The sequence below is a fragment of the Miscanthus floridulus genome, chromosome 5 (assembly GCF_019320115.1).
Source record: "Miscanthus floridulus cultivar M001 chromosome 5, ASM1932011v1, whole genome shotgun sequence".
Classification (NCBI taxonomy): Eukaryota; Viridiplantae; Streptophyta; class Magnoliopsida; order Poales; family Poaceae; genus Miscanthus; species Miscanthus floridulus.
Window position 1 is genome coordinate 136,270,956 of NC_089584.1, and position 18,782 is coordinate 136,289,737.

Genomic DNA, 18,782 nt, shown 5'->3' on the forward strand with positions numbered 1-18,782 from the left:
CTCGGGGGCTACACCCAGTGAGTGTACTTTTTCTTCAAAAAAACGCACATCACTCTAAAAAAAAGCACACACCACTCGAAGATTCTAAGAAGCGTTACATGGTTTCACTCAAGAAAGCACTCGGACGACGCTTATTCCTGCTCGGCAAGACCTGGAGGAACAAGACAAGGCTTTCGGAGTTCAACCATGAAGTGCTCGGGGGCTTGTCGATGCGGGACCCACATGATACACCGCAAGGAAGAGAGGGGATCTAGTTTGATTAGGATTCCTCCTATGTAATCCCAGTAGTAATACTACCCTGTAATCCTACTATGACTCTACATTGTAAACCGACTAAGACTCTGGTCTCCTGACTATATAAAGGAGGGCGGAGTTCCTGGAGAGAACACAACAGAGAACGCAACACAACACTTTACAATCAATCCAACGAAAAGGCTAACGCCGACTGGACGTAGGGCTATTACTCGATCACGGTCAAGGGCCCGAACCAGGATAAAAAGACTGTCTCTTGCGTTAACCATCGAGTTCTGCATACGCTGAAACCCGAACAAACTGCCTCGGATACCCCCGTGGCAGGCTATCGGTGGTGAAACATCGACAGTCAGGAGCCAAGCATCTGATGGACAACACATGATATTCGCTGGCATTCTCAGGAAACACAAGAAATGTTGGGGGACGGCTAAAAGTTAATCTGTCACATCGAATGTTTGACACATATATACAATATTAAAATTAGACTAATTATAAAACTAATTGCACAAGTTTAGACTAATTTACGAGATGAATCTATTAAGCCTAACTAAACTCATATTTAGTCTTTCTAATTAGTACTTAAATACCCAATGTGATGTTTACTAAACTTTAGCCCCTGGATCAAACACCCGGTTCCAAAAAGAAATGATTGTGCAGACAGTGCTTGCCCCAGAATTGTTGTCTAGATCCACTACCAGCCTTCCATTTTGAAAAGCCAAAGTCACCAAGCTGTGAATGATAATAACCATCGGAACGCAAAAGACGGTTGCATCTTAACATGTACCGGCAATATTGAAGTCTTGTACTCTCCAGCATACAGTAGGAATACAAGTGTCAACAGTACATTGCTTCCGCGCAAATTCATAGGAAACGCAGCCTCTTCGCTATACCAATGGCAGCGTGCCTCTTGTACTCCTGTGGTAATCTATATATATATATATATATATATATATATATATATATATATATATATATATATATATATATATATATATATATATATATATATATATATATATATATATATATATATATATCTTATATAATTATAAACTTCACCGGTCATTCTATCTCGACATGCAAGCAGTCCACCTCAACAGTCCAACATCACATACATTTAATTATCGTCATTACTTCATTAGTATGCTACGTCATCCATTTAGTCTAACTTCATCCTAATTCATCTGCAATTCCCGCAGCAACACGCAGGTATGCTTCCAATTAATTAATATGTACCATCACACTATTACTGATAAGAGGTCTCAGAGAAGTCTTCACGTTAATTTTCACAAGATAAGCTAGGAAAAAAAGTAAATCTAAAATTATAATAGTCATTGGTTCAATTCTATTTTCTAAAAAAAGACACCAACCCTTACCATTAGAAATAAAGAATATATAAAGTAACCCTTTAGATTTGCATCTAAATCCAACTTTACTGCTTGAATATGTGCCATAAATTTGCGTCTAAATAGATTCAACGATCTTTCTAATTGTCATTTGGCTCCTCTACTCGAGATGCATTTGGGCGTAGCATGAATTAGCAACGTCCCTGTTTTTCTTTTCCCAAAACAGAACTTGTTGCCTGTTTAAGTGTTAACATCAGAACATTTATGTCGCATGTGACGAAGAGATGAAAGCACGTGATTTCTTAACATTTGGTACGTATGTGTTCACGACAGATCGGTAGCTATCACCGAGAATGCGTACCAAACAATGCCACCGTACCACGCATGTGCCTATCTAACACAATCCAGCATTCCGGCAGCCCCATGCATGCTCGCGCTGTGTCGCGCAGCTTCGCTAGCTTCCACGCACAGCCACATGTTGCTAGTGGGGTGGACGTAACTCCTCATGATCCTCAGTCCTCACATAGCGCGCCAGCCAACCGCTCTCTACTTTAGCCAGCACGATCAGCGTCAGGCGGACGCAGGAGCAAGCAAGATGCCCAAGCTAGAAGACGACCGGAGCAAGAGCAAAGACGGCAAGGAAGCGGCGGTGATGGAGTGGCAGCTGGAACCGGGCATGGTCAGCAAGCTGTACGATGTCTTCACCGTGGCCGGCCTACGCGTCGACGCCATCGAGCCCGCCCGCGCGCTCTGCTCCTTCACGGTGCCGCCTCGCCTTACGGTACGTAAGGACTATACTACTAACTACAGTACTGCTAGCTACTGCATGGCTTGTAGAGTTGCATTTGGCACTTGCAGAGGTGAAGTTTGTTTAAGGTAATAAAGTAACTTGAGAGTTCCCTGTCCAAAGAGATTGATTTATTCACGGACAAAGGGGTAACTAAATGGGGGTTAACTTTTCTAAAGGGTGAAGTTTGTTTAAGGTAAAGCAACTTGAGAGTTTTCTGTTTAAAGAAATTGATTTATTCACGTACAGAGGGATAACTTTTCTTAATTGGGGTGTGTATGTTTATGATTAATTAGCTCCTAAAAGTTTGTGATAGCTAGCTATTTCTCTTTTTCCCTTTAATTATTTGTTTATCTCTTCTAAATTCAAGGGCTCAAATTTATTAGAGCTAGTACCACCTAGGAGTACCATAGCATAGTCCAAATTAACCCCAAGAACTACAAAATTGCTTGAAAATAACAACAGATCATAAAGAAACTATTCTAACATAGGACTCTGCACCCATATCTTTTAAAAAAAAAAAAACTCAACTTGTATATGGACAAGCAGAAGGACAAATCTCATTACCGGAAGAAATTAGATGCATACAGTATACACCCAGGCTCAGTGCATACTACATGCATTTAATTTTCTTCCTCATTAATTACTAGGGCGGGCACGATGGACAATATCGAACTAATTTGGAGAATAACCGACCTGAGATGCTGTTCTAGGGGTCAAATGGACAAGCGTATTGTTCATGGTAGTAAATAGTGTTTTTTTTTTCATCTCATCCCCGTCGTCTATCATTAGAATAGCGACATGCATGATTGATCCAGTATGAAACTTTAGCTAGCAATACAACATATGGGAGGAACAATGAGATGTGTAGGAAATTAGATAGTTTTCACAGGAAATCTAGTAATCAACATCGCATATTATATTATGAATCCATATAGTTTTAAAATAATTTTGACCAATGGTGATATATATTAAGAACGAGCTAGTGTACTTATCTGGGGATCATATTATGTACTAACACGTGTAGAACTGAAATCACGAGATGTACGGATCTGAAGAACATGTCCCCCCCCCCCCCCCCCCCAAGCTTTCTAACTGATCTTTCACATTTTTAGATAGGCGCTCCTCTCTAAATTTCACATTTAACGTGCGCGCGCTGTGTGCACAGTGCACTTGATGCGGCAACTCAAGTGGGTCGATCTATGTATATAAACCCTAAAACGCTGTAATAATAATCTTCCTTAATTCAATGAAATACAACTCTCCTGCGCTTTCTTTTAAAAAGTTTCTTTTAAGAGTTCGAGGGCAAACAGCCCCAGCCTTCCAACCATATATTAGCAAAAAGACCAAAAGTCGATTACAGCACAGGTTTTAAGCCAAGATAAGCCTCACACCAGCCAGAGGAGGACGCACCACAGGTAGCACCAACTACAGCTAGAACTGAAGTACTCAGAAACTGAACATAAAACTGAAAGGCCACAAAGGCCGCCGAAACGGCAACTTCAGATCGAACGGATGAGGCCATTACGCCTCCAAAAAAACCTTCAGAGCAGTCCACCAGGGCTCCAAAGCGACTTGGTTTGAAGCCAGCATGCTGATGTCTTTCTTTCTTTAAAAAAGTGCATAATAGTGATTATCAATTTCAATATTCATCTAGCGCTCGGTACATTTGTCCTGATGTGTTCGCTCATGCACATGCTTTTACTTGGAATCTTGGATCACGCGAAATCCAAAAAGGATAAAAGCAAGCGCATGCACGGAGGGGCCTTGGCATCTCTGGTGGACCTTGTTGGGTCGGCCGTCTTCTACGCCGGCGGCTCGCCGACGACGGGGGTGTCCCTGGAGATCACCATCTCGTACATAAACGCGGCCCGTGCAAACGTGCGTGAGAGGTCCTTTTTCTTAGATGTTAATCAACATAGCAGCAGTCAAGTTAATCAAATGCTGCTCTAACGTGCATTCATTGGTAATATACATGTATGCGTCCTGTGCAGGAGGAAATAGAGATCGAGGGGACGGTTCTGGGCATCGAGGGTGCGTGGTCGTGGAGGTCAGGAAGAAGAGCACCGGCGAGGTGATTGTGCATGGTCGCCACACCAAGTATCTCGCTCTCGCCATTTCCAGCAAACTGTGATAGATGATGGATAAGGAGCAATCTTATGCCATGCATGTTTCCAATCCAGCATCATCGTTGAATTCTTGTATCATGTCACTTGATTTGTGCAATGAGTAAGCTAGGGCAGCTGGCGGAGAGCCCGCGATCGCAGACGCTTTAATGGTTTTCAGTTTTCACAGCTGTTGTCCATACCTCCACACCTTTAAAAGTTTTTTTTTCCCAATAAATGGACTATACATAAATAAACGGCCTCAAAAATCAAGGACAGTGGGCTTGCGGAGCCCAATGAGCCGACCAACAATGCGGCCTTGGGCTTGTGAAACAACTTGCGGGACCCCACGGGATACGAGTTTAGTTTAGTTCCATATCGGTATCTTAGTCTGGTTGGCAACGTGGCTAGACTACAAATCAAACACCAAGGACAACCTTAAAACATACTTACCTGGACAGGGTCTATGAGTGATCAATAAGACTCATGGCCTAGGTTAGCAACCTCTATTGCACTTGGGTAGAGTGTTAGCCTAGCATCTCCATAGGAGAGTGGATGTCATAATTTGTTGTAGAGGGGGTACGCGTTCGCGCGACCCCTACTAAATTGTAATCATATAATTTATTTGTTTAGATTTAGATTAAAACTAAGATATTTAATTTAGATTCAGATTGATTTAGATTAGAATTTAGAAGAATTGGAATTAAGATGAAGATTGATCAGATTTTATTTAGACATTAGATTCAGTTTTTTATTATAGATAAATTACAATTGATCAGAAAACTATCTCCCAATCCATGATTTTCCAAAACAATTTAAAACCAGGAGTATATGTAAGAGCATCTCCAAGAGTTTCTAAAACAATCTCCCAATCCATGATTTTTAGCAAGATTAAAAAAATGTTAAATTACTTTCTATCTTTAGGATTGATTTTTTAGAAACTGTTGGAGAAAGCTTTCTTTGGTGCTCTCAATATTTTTTGGCCACTTGGAAAACTCAATGGTTTTGGAAAGAATTTTTTTGGTACTCTTGAAGATGCTCTAAAGCACGTGGACAATTGAGAGAGCTAGTTTGGTAGATAGGCTAGCGTTTTTACAGCCCATGACACGGCAGAATATAGAAAAGAGCATATATTTGGCCCAGCCTTAAACCGCGGCTGCCCTAGAATTTTGCCCAACCGCCTGACACCGACCGGCCCAAGAAATACGCAGGCCCAAACACGGGAACTGAGCTACCTGGTCCTGCACTCGCGGCGCACGTGAAATTTTTAAGTGCCGTTTACCAGGCGAGCGAATTCACCGACGCTTCGGCTCGTTGCCTCGATGCCAAGCAAGCCTCGAGTCGGGGTCTCGGGGAGCCAACAGCCAACTGCAACTGGCTAGCTAGCCCACCCACCCACCCAGAGTTCCACACCGAAATATGCGCGTGGCGTGGACTCGGGGCACGGGGCACCAGTCTCATTCCATCTCTCTTCGCCTCCTCCGCCTCGCCGGCGTCACGGCCGACGTCGGCCCCCGCCTCCTCCCCCGGCTCGAGGCTCGATCTCTCCTCCCGTTCTCCGCCCACACAATCCCTGCCACCGCCGAATGCGGGACCCGCCTTTGCTGACCGACTGACCGACCCCGCTGCTACCGGGTTAGTTGAGCGACCGCCTACCGGACCTCACGCCGCGCCCGGATCTCGCATGCGCCGCCGCCGCCGTCGCGCGATCTAGGGGCTGCGCGCTGCCCGGCGGGAGGGTAGGGCATCTGGGGCCTGGTGTGGTCGGGCGGCGGAGATGGCAACGGAGACGTCCACCTCAGCGGCTGGCGGGAGCTGGGTGGAGGGGATGTCCGCGGACAACATCAAGGGGCTGGTGCTCGCGCTCTCCTCCAGCTTCTTCATCGGGGCCAGCTTCATCGTCAAGAAGAAGGGGCTTAAGAAGGCCGGTGCGTCCGGCGTCCGCGCAGGTGACTTGCGGTGTCTCGCCCCTTCCATTCCCATCGATCCAGACATTGCGTTGCTCCGTAGATCGTGGTGGCTGGGCTGTCTGCTGCTGCGTTTTCGCTTTGATCTTCGAGGTGCTACGTGCGCGCGCAGAGGGCCGGCCTCGAGGCTCGGTTTTCGATTGGGCGTGGAATCCCCTTTCCCGTTCAGCGTTGAATGCCGGATGCTTGCTTCGGATCTGTGTTAGAGCGACAATTAGACAGTGTATACCTGAAGTTAGTTCAGATATTGTAATAAATTGTGTTGGCTAGGGAGTTGACCTGATTCGAGGTAGGTCATTTACAAGTAGCTGTGACTTGTTTGGCGGTTATATTCATGGTGTCATATTATGGATTGTCTTTTGCTCATTTTTCTGGAAAAAAGTTCTATGCCGCACCGTCGCATAGAACCTTCGTGCGACAACCTCTGCTTGTTGCACGCAGGTCCCACCTACAGGCAAGGCGATCAGCGGTGCCACGTGATCAAGCCGAGCAGTTAGATTTTTGAAAGGTGTCGTATCACGCGATTAGGTGGTGTCGCACAGAGGTTCTATGCGACTGGCGTCGCATAGAATTTTTTTCCCATTTCTTATGCCATGCATTTGTTAGTTCAACAGAAGTTTGTTTAGTGACTGTTGCTTATCCACTGAGTACATAAATTCTAGATGCACTCCAATTCGTGTAGGCTGGACTGTAGAAGGGAGGTGTGGTTTGTACAAGGTGAAAAAGGGATTATTTGTTGGCATGACTTTTATGAGGTTACTGTTGACTGGAAAATATGGCCATGCATGTTCGACATGCAGTGCTTTTGAAGAGTTGGGTTTTGGTCACTCCATTTTAGGGATGTTCAGCTCTGAGATTTACCGGCAGATATTCTGTTCTCAGTCATTGACTTACATTGGTGGTTAATTGCAGGTGTTGGTGGTTACTCTTACTTGTACGAACCATTATGGTGGGCAGGAATGATTACAAGTAGGTCACCTCTCATGCGAGTAGGTCTTCTGTTGTGCTAGTGCGGAATAATGTAATAGTATTGACAATTCTTAGTGCTATTTTCCAGTGATTGTTGGAGAAGTGGCTAACTTTGCAGCATATGCTTTTGCTCCTGCTATCTTGGTCACACCACTTGGTGCACTTAGCATCATAATTAGGTAAGAAATACAATTCATACTGCCTTGATGCTGCTTGTTATCCAAACGTCATTTTTCTAACATGCTTCTCTCACAGTGCTGCCCTAGCAGACATTATGTTGAAGGAAAAGCTGCATATATTTGGTATACTTGGGTGTGTTCTTTGTGTTGTGGGTTCAACAACTATTGTACTTCATGCCCCTCAGGAGCGCGCAATTGAATCTGTAGCAGAGGTGTGGGATCTTGCCACTGAACCAGGTACCCTCCTTTCCTACCCAATTTGTTATCAAATATTAGTTACTCCACTTTGGTATATTATCTCAGTAAGAGCTAATGCTATAAATTTTGGTCTTGCAGCCTTTCTTTCTTATGCTGCCATCGTTCTTGCTGCAACGTTTGTCCTCATATACTACTTTATTCCACAATATGGTCAGACGCACATCATGGTCTATATTGGTGTTTGTTCCCTTGTAGGATCTCTGTCGGTATGTGTTTTACACACTCACTTGGCACTAGTTCTCTCATTATGTATTTGTTTGAGTGATTATGCTCTAATTCTCTTTCCCTTCAAAATATGCTGGTGTTGGCAGGTCATGAGTGTGAAAGCTCTCGGAATAGCCTTGAAACTGACCTTTTCTGGAATGAACCAGCTAATTTATCCACAAACATGGTTGTTCACCATTGTTGTTATTGCATGTATAGTAACGCAGATGAACTATCTGAACAAGGTAATAGTGATTTTTCATTTTATTAATGGACAATTCGATGGTGCATATATAGTGAGCATTGACTACAGCAATTACTTTTGTGCCACATCTTTTTTCATGTTTTGCTTGGAAGTGGCACTGTGCTGGCAGGGATGCAGGGTATATCTATGCTTATTGAGTGCTCCAGTTGAATTTGAGGGCTAGTGATTGAGTATCCTGTGTTTTGCTTGTTACATACTTACATGAGTCATAATCAACTGTTGACGTGAAACAAACTCCTATGTTAATATGTTATACAATGCATATTGTGAATTTAGCATACTTGGCCCCCTTGAGTAATTTGATACTTGGGTACCTTGCTCATCTCCTGCTATTGTAATTGTTTTCTCTTTGTTGAGTTATCTTAGCTGCAAAATTTGAGGCTGTACTACCAGATGTTTTCACATTTTATATTGTGCTTAGTTAGGTATTATAGTACATCCATGCAATACCCATTGTTTATTACCTGCAGAGCATGTACTATTATTACTTGCTATAATATGCCATAATAGACATTAGCATGCTATTAGGATTAATATATCTCAACACCTGATCCTACTTTTACAGAATTCTTTTTTTGAAGGCATACTTTTACAGAATTCTGGTGTGGTACTTTTCAGTAAACCAACTAAGTTTAGTTTTTTTGTAGGCTCTTGATACTTTCAACACAGCAGTTGTATCACCGATATATTATACAATGTTCACGTCACTAACCATTTTGGCTAGCGTGATAATGTTCAAGGTAACGTTTTTCCCTCTTTTTGGCAGCATTTCAGTGCACTACATTATTGCCCTGCTTTTCTATGTGCAAGTTGTTTGACATGGAATGGAATGTGCTTGTTTAGATTAAAAGTATAAAGGGAAGCAACTTCTAGTAGCTGTTTCCTGCAGCTTCTATTGGCAAAATTAGATTATCCTATTCAAACTTATCCGTTTACTCAACCTATCAAATTTTATGCCCAACATTTTTCAAGTATAATCTTCATGTAAAGATAGAAATATTACAAGGTATAAATGGGCCCTGTAGGGACAGGTAGAAGTTAGGAGTTGATGTTTAAACACTATGGTTGTTTCTCATTAATTTCTCAAGTCCTTCAATATTCACATCATATGCTGGGCCCTCAATCCAGTGTCTTTCCACTTATCTGTAATACTGCAGATCATGTTGAAACGCTTCTGCTTGCTTCAACATGACCCTGCTACAACTTTTTTTAAGCGAGCGTGCACCTCATTTCCATTATCACAATGGAAATACAGAAGTCTGATACCCAGAAACAGATAAGAAAGAAGCACAACGAAACCTCTCCTAGGACTAATCTACCTTACCTGATTCAAGTGACGGGCCTAGGCCAGATGGTTGCTAGAACTTGTAACTGTGTTATTTGCTGGGAAGGGACTTGTGTGCACTGCACACCGAAAAGAAAAGGTGCTGGAATTCTGATAATCTATATGCTTGATTTCAGTTTGCCATAGGTAGGACTTTTTTTTTATTTATATTTGCTGCATGATGGCTGAAAGAAGGATGGTTGATGGAAATGCGATGTTAGTGGTAGTTGATTGATGAAGAGGTCACAACAGAGGATGACGGGGGTTTATGGTGGCTGTTGGAGAAATAGAGAGATAAGGGTGTATCAGCCGATGGATGAATACATGCCCTCAGATACCGTGTGCTAGTGTACTACTCAAATTAACATGGTCTTCACAGATTGGTTACGAGATCCATTAGTTTGTGACAGATATTTAAGCTTGTTGCTCCCATAAATGACCATGTAACATGAGTTTTGTTGTTGGCCAGTTTGGCTGTTGACAGACAATGTTCCATGAATTGTTTTAGTCATGTACTTATCCAGTTCAGGGCTTCGGGCATGGTTGTCAGTATTCCCTCTGTACAGTTGTCATAGTTGGTGGTGTGGTTAATGAAAATTTTCAACATTATTATTGACAACTAAACTACTTGCATGCAGGACTGGGATCGTCAGAATCCAACTCAAATTGTAACAGAGATGTGTGGTTTTGTTACTATTCTTTCAGGGACGTTTCTTCTCCACAAGACAAAAGACATGGTTGATGGTATGATATAATGCTCTCCACTTTTGGTTTGTTTTATATGTGCCAAAAACACACACACACACTGAGGTAATGTTTCACTCTGGTATCACAGGTCTCCCACCAACTCTACCTGTCCGGATTCCTAAACATGCGGACGATGCTGCTGAAGGAATTCCTCTTAGATCTGCTGCTGAAGGCATCCCACTCAGATCACCAAGGGCAACGGAATCATTTCGATCAACGCTATAATACTTGGTGGCCTTTGTGGCCATGCTCACTTGCTCAGCCATTCTTTCATTTGATACACACCTTTGTAGATTGTATTTTAGTATTCCAAAAGGTAAAGGCGTCACTCCCCATGTAATTTTTTGAGACACCGGTGTAGAGTATTGGGGAACCTCTGTTATACATCTCGAAATGCCCAGAATGGGCTTAGATTCAGTTTTTGATACACACTACGGTGGTATACAAGACCCGTTCGCAGCGATACAAACTGTTGTATTCTTTGGAAAGAAAATTAGAAGACAGGGAAAGAATCTGAAGAAGGCTCCTTGAAGAAACTTGCCTCCCATCCACTTGTGGTGTTCTGGTTGCTGATCTGCGTTTTTTTGCAATTCATTCATCTTATGTTCGTTGCTTCTGTGCGAGGGGAAGGCACTTGCCTCCCTACTCATGCTGAAGCAATTCATTTTCTTTCGTGTCCAACTCAACTCGTCAAGAGTACCGGAAGGTGGATTCTTTTCAGCTGTGGCTCAGTTTAGCGCGCTCTATTAATTGAGCTTGCCTGAGCTCGTGTCGTCCCAACCCTCCTCGCGCACTCTTCACCTCAACATCAATGGCGGAGAAGGAAGAATGCAAGGTCCTCATCGACCAAGCCAGCAACGATGTCGCAGATGCACCACGCGTCGAAGACGAGGATGACGAGGACGACGATAGCTGGAGCTTCATCGTGCTCCTCAACCTGGTCCTCGGCGGCACGGCGCGCCTGAACGTGCTCCTCCCGACCGCCACGATCCTCGCCTTCGCCATCTTCGCCCCTCTCCTCACCGACGACGGCAAGTGCACCCGGCTGAACCGCATCCTGACCGCGGCCTTCGTGGTCCTCTGCGCCGCGTCCTGCGTCTTCTTCACGCTCACCGACAGCTTCCGCTCCGCCTCGGGCCGCCTCCGGTACGGCGTCGCCACACCCACGGGCATCCGCACGTTCTGCGGCGGCCACCGGAGGAAGGGGCCGAGGGAGCCGGAGCGGTACAGGCTGCGGTGGTCGGACCTGTTCCACACGACGCTGGCGTTGGTGGCGTTCGTGACGTTCACCGCCTCGCACCACGACGTGGTCATGTGCTACTACCCCAGCGTGCCCCGGAAGGTCGTCAACACCGTGCCGCTCGTGATCGGCTTCGTGGTGAGCCTCCTCTTCGTGCTGTTCCCGTCCAGGAGGAGAGGCATCGGCTACCCTTTCCTGCTCCGCACCGATCTCGTGTACCTGCGCCGCTGAAAACTTAGCAGGCCGGCCGGCCGGCGTGCCGGAAAAGTGTGCGCCGTCTGTCTAATTACCTGAAGTCTGAACGCGTTGCGTGCGACCGTGATTTGTACTTGAATGAATTCACATGTATGGAAATTTTTACATGTTTGCAATGGTTCTCTTCTGAAATTTGTGCCAAAATGTATGCACATCTTTATTTATTGCCTCTCTCATTCAGTGCAAATCTGCAAGAATGGCAGGGAGAGATGTCCCAGAAGCAATTTGAGTGTAGCTGTGGTTGCCCCAGACATGTTGCTTGATCATTCTTCCGCGTCCGGGTTCGGCTCAAGGCCTGCAATTTGCTTCAGTGGCTTCCAAACAAAACTTCTCCTGCACGCGTCCAACAGGATCATGTAATAATGGTTTAGCCACAACTGACAATTGCTCCCGTATGGTGGGAAATTGAACATGGAGAATTGGAGATAGAAGAAACGCATGTACCAGTTGCCGACTTCTGCGATCACCCTGACTTTGGGGCGGATGTCTGGGAGCATGGCAAGGAACTGCAGCTCAGCCTTGGACAGAACCTGCATATATATCAGAGGCCAGAAGAAGAGGTTCAAGAACAGAGCACTCAGTAAAAAAATCCCGATCGATGGAGGTGCGTGTAAGCAGACACCGCACCTTGGCTTCCATGATCCAGACGACGAGGCCTTTGGCGTCCGGGTGCAGCAGGCTGAGCCTGTAGTCAACCTCCGGCGGGAAGTACCACCGCGCCACCGGCTGCCTGCCGAGGCTAGGCTGCAGTCACGGGCACCACTCCGATCAAGTCAGTTCTTAGAACAGCCGCTCCCCGTTGGCGCCGCCGCCGACCAATGGCCACGGAACAACAACAGCAAGAACAAAAAAAAAAAAAAAAAAAAAGAGACGTGCGTACGTACCGGGCAGACGGGGTGGACCTTGGTGAGCGTGGTCTCCGGATCGCCGAGCCCCCGCGCGGAGAGGTCGAGGAAGTAGTAGCCCTGGTAGCGGAGGCGGTTGAGGTAGCGGCCCTCGTAGCCGCCCTCGTGCGGCGGGTAGATGGCCAGCGCCTTGTGCTTCTCCACGTCGTCCAGCCACTTTCCCAGGTCCGGCCGCACCAGGTCCCCGCCCACGAAGTCCAACAACGAGCTGCGCACGGACACCGCCCCCCTGGCGCCCCGCGGCCCGCCGCGCCGGCCGCTGAGGAGCGAGGGCGCCGGGACCGGGGACACGGACACGGACACCGCGCGCGCCGCCGCCGCCGCCGCCGACCACATCCTGCTGCCTGCGGCCGTGCGTGTGGGTGGATGGGAGTGGGAGTCGCTTGCTTTTGAGCCTGTGGCGGGAAGATGGCTTGCGGTGAAGTGGGGAAGTGGGGAGGGGTCGCGGATAAGTCTGCAATCGAGGCCGCCCGTTGGTCTGTCAGCCGAATCGGCCAAGACTGAAGGAGCAAAGTACATGGCCAATTAGGCTAGTTTAGAAATTTTGATCCACAATCAAAATTGTCCATTTTACAAAGTTGTTAGAATAAAGAATAGACTTTACCATTTTATTCCTCATGCTGAAATGGTAAAAAAAAAACATATATAACACGTCCAATTGAAGTCTAGATGAAAAAATTATGCTCTCGGAAAATCACTTATTCTTTCTTTTTCTTGCTCTTGCCTTTGGATGATGTAGTGGCATTGAATGCCACACTCTTTCTCTTCTTCTCATTTTCCCTTTCCACCTCCACCCTTTCCTCACGGTACGTGTCTTGAGTGACCACATCACCTATTACTTGGATAATGGTGACTTCCTTCAATCCACCTCTCACAATAATTGTAACCAATGTATCAAAACCGAGGAGGTAGACACCTAAAGAATCAATGCGAGAAGTCCTCAACATACACCTTGTGCCCCAAGTTCCTTAGCTCATTTACAATGATATTGAGCTTATGGACATCTTGGGCACGCTCTCATCTTCTAGCATCTTGAACTTGGCAAATTTATCTTTAAAGACATATAGCTTAGCCTTTTTGACCGTCAAATGCCTTCATATGCATCTTCTAGCCTCTTCCACACTTTATGTACCATCTCCAAGTTTTTGATAGACTTGAAGACCTTGGGATTAAGAGCTTCATAGATCACATGGAGCGCTTGATCATCGAGGCGTAGCTTCTCTTCCTGTGACAATAGTAGCATCCGAATTAGCTTTTAGTACCAGTGGGAGAATAATTAGTCCATATCGTAGTAGGCTTGCACCATCAATGGTAGAAGCACTTATGTGTATGCAAGCTTGGTCTTGCGCCAACATGGTATGTAAATGATCTATTGTCTAGTACTCTAATTGAAAGTCAATATGTTCACATCTATATCTCTTATAAAGCTAAACCCCACTATAAGTTTATCTCAACATGCAAGATATTCACATCATTTCTCACTACCTATCCACATCACCTCCCATTAATAGCCATGTCATCTACTAATTTTCAATCTCTTAATACAAGCTGTTCACACCATCTCCACTAAAGCAATTTAATTTTAATATATGTGAAATATAGAGGGCATTCATATATTGCTATTTGTTTGGTCATTCTATCGTCTTATAATTTGATCTAATTATGTTAGTTTTTTTATTTGATTCTTTTATTGTTCGCACCATTTCCACTAATCACAATTTAATTTCAATATATAAGAAACATAGAGGGCATTCATATATTGTTATTTGTTTTGCCATCCATCGTCTTATAATTTCCACTAAGCACAATTTAATTTCAATATATAAGAAATACAGAGGGCATTCATATATTGTTATTTATTTTGCCATCCCATCGTCTTACAATTTGATGTAATTCTGTTAGTTTTTCATTGAATTCTTTCATTGCCTTGTCTAATTTTGGTGTGAATGGATGTAAGAACATGTAGGTTTAATTTATACATGCATCCTTCTAGTTTCTTATAAGTTAAAGCACTAGTTTATAAATGATTTGCCAATGCAGGATCTCAATCGACTTTTGTTGGTGCTTTTATGATTTGTCTTCATGAAAAAGATGAAGAAATGGTATTGCTATTATTCATTCCATATTCCACTTCTGAATTGATGATTCATTCAATATTCAAGTAGGTTCCACAGTTATTGAAGAATGATGAACTCATCAAATGAAGATGAAGGCCTCAAGACTCAAGTTGCCTTCAAGAACTCTTATTTATAGTAATGTTCATGTTTAAATGGCTACTGTTATTTGTTTCAAGGATTGAACGTGTCATGTGCATTGTTGTAATATGGAGTTTTAGACTGTGTGGATTATTTATTTAAATTAAGAACCTGTACTGTAGTTGTTCACTTGTTTCGGACTATGTGGAGTATCACTAGATGGCACTATGTTTTATGATGTTTGTTGTGTTGTGCTTGTGCACTATGATAAATTATTCTTGTTGTTGTTGCCTACTTCCTTGTTATGTGTTGTGTTGTGCATGTGCTACTGTGCTTGTGATGTTCCTAGGTTGTAAAGTTCTTGGATTTCGGGGACCCAACGGGTTGGGGGCGGGGGATCTCTCCCTGAAACAGGGCTTAGGGTGGGTTCGAGTTTTATTCTCTGGTTTTGGGTGCCGGTACGTGGATCCAGCAGCCGGCCCTGCCCCCACCCCATTGCCAACCCCTAACCAGTTCTAGACCAACGATTGTAGGTCCTCATCCCTGGATGCCACCTCCATCGATTCGCTTCTTCGCTTGACTCCGCCACTCCATTGGACAGTGGTGGTGCTCGAATGGTGGGGCCAATTCACCTTCAAAGACGAGTCTGTCAATAGGGAGGGCAAAGCTTGATCTAACTCTTTTTATCGGAATGCTCGATTTCGTTAACTAGCGCGATGAGGCAAATCACTGGATACAAGGTCTATTACAAATTCAGGGGCTTGGCTCAAAAACACTAAAGAGTCAGAGGCCAAGACATTGCTTCAGTTTGCAATGCATAACTTGCATATATGATATTTCTTGGCTTGAATGCAAGCACATCCCCACATTCATCCCTAATCACAAAACCCCATCCTCTTGTTCTTGCATTGATAGAGAGCCAGCGCGATGCACAATGACAGGTGGAGTGAAGTGGGGGGGGGGGGGGGCATCTCGCATGATGATGCGGTGTCACACGCAAGGCGCTATGCAGCGCTGCTGCATAGAATTTTTTACATTGGGTGAGGATAGCTTTATCCAACTACGTGTTTGTCGGTTTGGCTCTATTATCTCTCTCTCTCTCCTCTAGTGAAGTGGAGTGGCCCGATAGGTTAGTGAGCCCAAGGGTATAGACGTAATTTCATATCCAATTATATCCCTAAAATATGTTTTCGGTGAATAAGTTTTGACTGAATGCTACTTTTGGTTGATATTTTCGTCTTTCAATGGTATTTTAAAAAAGGCGAACTCGTTCAGTGGTATTTTTTGAATGCTATGGAAACATTTTCCCTTCTTTTTTTGATAGCATTTGTCTTCTCAATCATATAATATATAATCAGACTTAGACTTGATTTCATTTTTACGTCGTTTGTGGAATTTTTTAATATTATATGATCGTCATGCATCAAAAGTAACTTACGCCTTCCATATCAAAACAAATGTATTCGTGCTGGTTAAACTTTCTTAAGTTTGACTAGGTTTATAAAAAATGTTAACAATATTTCTATCTTCAAATAAGTTTATTACGAAAATAGATTCAACGATCCATTTAATGATACTAATTATGTACTATAAGTATTAATATTTTCTTGTATATATTTAATCAAAATTAAAAGTGGTTGATTCCCTAGAAAGTGAGAACGACACTTATTTTGGAATAGAAGGAGTACATCATAATTAGCTGTGCTCTATAAATTGATTTAGCATCTACATCTACAAGAAAAACCAAACGTTAGGAATTTCAAAGAGCAAGTTCAACCATAAGTTTATGCATACAACTCAGTAGTATCAAAGAGGCCTACAACTCGGTAACCGTGTTCTGTTTGTTTGAAACCGGTCCTGACACAACATTGCAAGTCGAGCACGCTCGGTATCCAATTCATCATACTGCACCACGAGGCCACGAGCATGCATACACTACCACGCCTTTTAACGGAAACAAATCAGGTGTGGACTATCCGTACGTAACACGGTGCGGACATTGTGCATGACATGTGGCCCATGGGACGTGTGATTTTGCAAGCAGACCCACACGTTAGCAGCACAATCCATACAGGATCGCATTAGGATGGTCCATACGTATTTTTCCCCTTTTAACACGTCATAGCCATCTCCTGATCGCCCGATCAGAAAAACAAACGGCTCATATCAGGCGGCCGACGTGTCCAGCAGGCGTTGGACAACGCACGTCGCCTCCGATTCAGAGTTGCCAAATCAAGGCTCGCCCCGGGTGGCTTTATATACTGGCGCGACGTGTACCCAATCATCGCATCCTCGTCTCGTTTCGTGTGTTACCAACATCGCAACACGACAATAGCTAGGGCAACTAGATGGCTCGAGGAGGGTGGAAGTTGTTTGCGTTGTTGGTCACTGGCTGCTTCTTGTGGCCCTGTCCTATGCAGCGGCGGCCGGTGATGGAGCCGATGGCACCGCGATCGGCATTGACCTAGGCATTGATGAGGACATCACTTCTTTAGAGGTATCCACTGCTCCTCCAACCGTCATGTAAGGTCCAATGACCCAGGCTCGAAAGCGACAACTCAATTTAGAGGTGAGCTCGTTCTTAAGCGATACTTTTCATATTTTTGAGAATAGACTACTACCTAATGATGTTATCTTGCTTAGGAACATTGGAGAGGGTCATGAAGGACTTAGAGGAAGTAGTGGAGGTGATGATGACCATTAAGGACGTCCAACACAAGTCGGAGGTCTAGTCCCACAAGAATTCGAGTCTGCCTCGGCCTCCAGGACCAGTCTGCCTTAAACTGGTCAGCCAGGACGCATCCAGACTCCGTTTTCAACGATCCACATAGGGATGGAAAGATAATTTGATAAGGAAGCCAATCCAAGTGGTTTCACGTCAAAACCTCTTCGGAATCAACGGGAATCGTTGAAACAAGTCTACGTCTAGAATCTGCTAGGGTGCTGCGACACCTTCTTTTGGTCCGTTGAACCGTGTATCGTGTTTGGGCCCATTAGGAGGCACGTCCAGGGTAGGCGATGACCCTAAGACCTTTATAATCATACGCCACCACCATCATTAGGTTTTTGGGTTTTACTTAGATTATTCTATCAAGAACAGTTTCACCGTTCATCGGTTTGTGAGACCCCAACTTCGTGAGATAATCTTTTATCTGCAATTTGGTTATGTTCTTTCTTGTTCTTGCTTGTGTTCTTCATTGCGCAGGCAAGGATTAGCCTTCTTGGCGAGGTCAACCTAGTCCGTGACTTGGTTGATAACTAGAGGAGCTATGGTGCTAAGATTGCAGGGTTCGATCTTTCGATCTGAAGCTGGATCGGTGTGTCATTCTCCGCCACAACAATAGTTACCTCTACCTGACGGAAGATCGGGATCCCCGTCTCCATTAAGTGGTATCAGAGCTAAGGTATACCGTCAGGTTTATATTTATTCCCCAGTTTGAGTGTTTCGCATTCGTCCCATAGTCCAGTGCCATACTCGTTTTTCCTGTCCTAGAACATTACGCGCCATAGCCTTTGTATATTTCGGTTTCAGAGTCTGTCGTATTGAGTTTGTGTCCTATTCGAGGTCTGGTTGCTAGTTAGGTCATGTTAGAGTCCAGTTCGTGTGTTTTACCCCATCGTTTCCATCAAATCTTTGCTATTGTGACCAATTTTGCGAACATTGTTCCCGTTTTGTCCTCTAATTCAGAGCAATTCTTAAAACTGGTCTAGTTTTTACATACGGACTCCGATTTCGACGTTTCATATATCAAAATCGATTAGAAAAATTTTTTGGATCCGCCCA

At 44.3% G+C, this 18,782-nt stretch overlaps 3 protein-coding genes, 1 non-coding gene and 1 pseudogene across 5 annotated transcripts; 4 read left to right on the forward strand and 1 right to left on the reverse strand.

Annotated features, from left to right (window-relative positions):
- The first annotated feature begins 2,094 nt into the window (after nt 1–2,094).
- LOC136453759 (uncharacterized) lies at nt 2,095–4,763 on the forward strand (annotated as a pseudogene).
- Nucleotides 4,764–4,935: 172 nt separating this feature from the next.
- On the forward strand, nt 4,936–5,091 carry LOC136455804 (U1 spliceosomal RNA). Its single transcript, XR_010759270.1, has one exon. It is a non-coding gene; the product is annotated as a U1 spliceosomal RNA (small nuclear RNA).
- Nucleotides 5,092–5,876: 785 nt separating this feature from the next.
- LOC136450894 (probable magnesium transporter NIPA4) lies at nt 5,877–10,939 on the forward strand. Of its 2 annotated transcripts, XR_010758473.1 has the most exons (10): nt 5,877–6,439; nt 7,370–7,426; nt 7,515–7,605; nt 7,682–7,842; nt 7,942–8,069; nt 8,175–8,312; nt 8,980–9,072; nt 9,461–9,756; nt 10,295–10,400; nt 10,492–10,523. XR_010758473.1 is itself a non-coding variant. In XM_066451558.1 (9 exons), exons 1-9 carry the CDS (start codon nt 6,268–6,270, stop codon nt 10,626–10,628), a joined length of 1,083 nt encoding a protein of 360 aa, XP_066307655.1. In that variant the 5' UTR covers nt 5,878–6,267; the 3' UTR covers nt 10,629–10,939. The 2 variants fall into 2 exon arrangements, 1 of the variants encoding a protein (XP_066307655.1); XM_066451558.1 differs by lacking the exon at nt 9,461–9,756 and having other exon boundaries at nt 5,878–6,439; nt 10,492–10,939.
- Nucleotides 10,940–11,112: 173 nt separating this feature from the next.
- On the forward strand, nt 11,113–11,879 carry LOC136450896 (protein DMP7-like). Its single transcript, XM_066451560.1, has one exon. It carries the CDS (start codon nt 11,215–11,217, stop codon nt 11,872–11,874), a length of 660 nt encoding a protein of 219 aa, XP_066307657.1. The 5' UTR covers nt 11,113–11,214; the 3' UTR covers nt 11,875–11,879.
- Nucleotides 11,880–11,989: 110 nt separating this feature from the next.
- Nucleotides 11,990–13,337, reverse strand: LOC136450895 (NAD(P)H-quinone oxidoreductase subunit N, chloroplastic-like). Its single transcript, XM_066451559.1, has 4 exons — nt 12,783–13,337; nt 12,526–12,642; nt 12,343–12,428; nt 11,990–12,231 (listed from the first exon to the last, which is right to left on the reverse strand). Exons 1-4 carry the CDS (start codon nt 13,320–13,322, stop codon nt 12,162–12,164), a joined length of 813 nt encoding a protein of 270 aa, XP_066307656.1. The 5' UTR covers nt 13,323–13,337; the 3' UTR covers nt 11,990–12,161.
- Between the last annotated feature and the right edge of the window lie 5,445 nt (nt 13,338–18,782).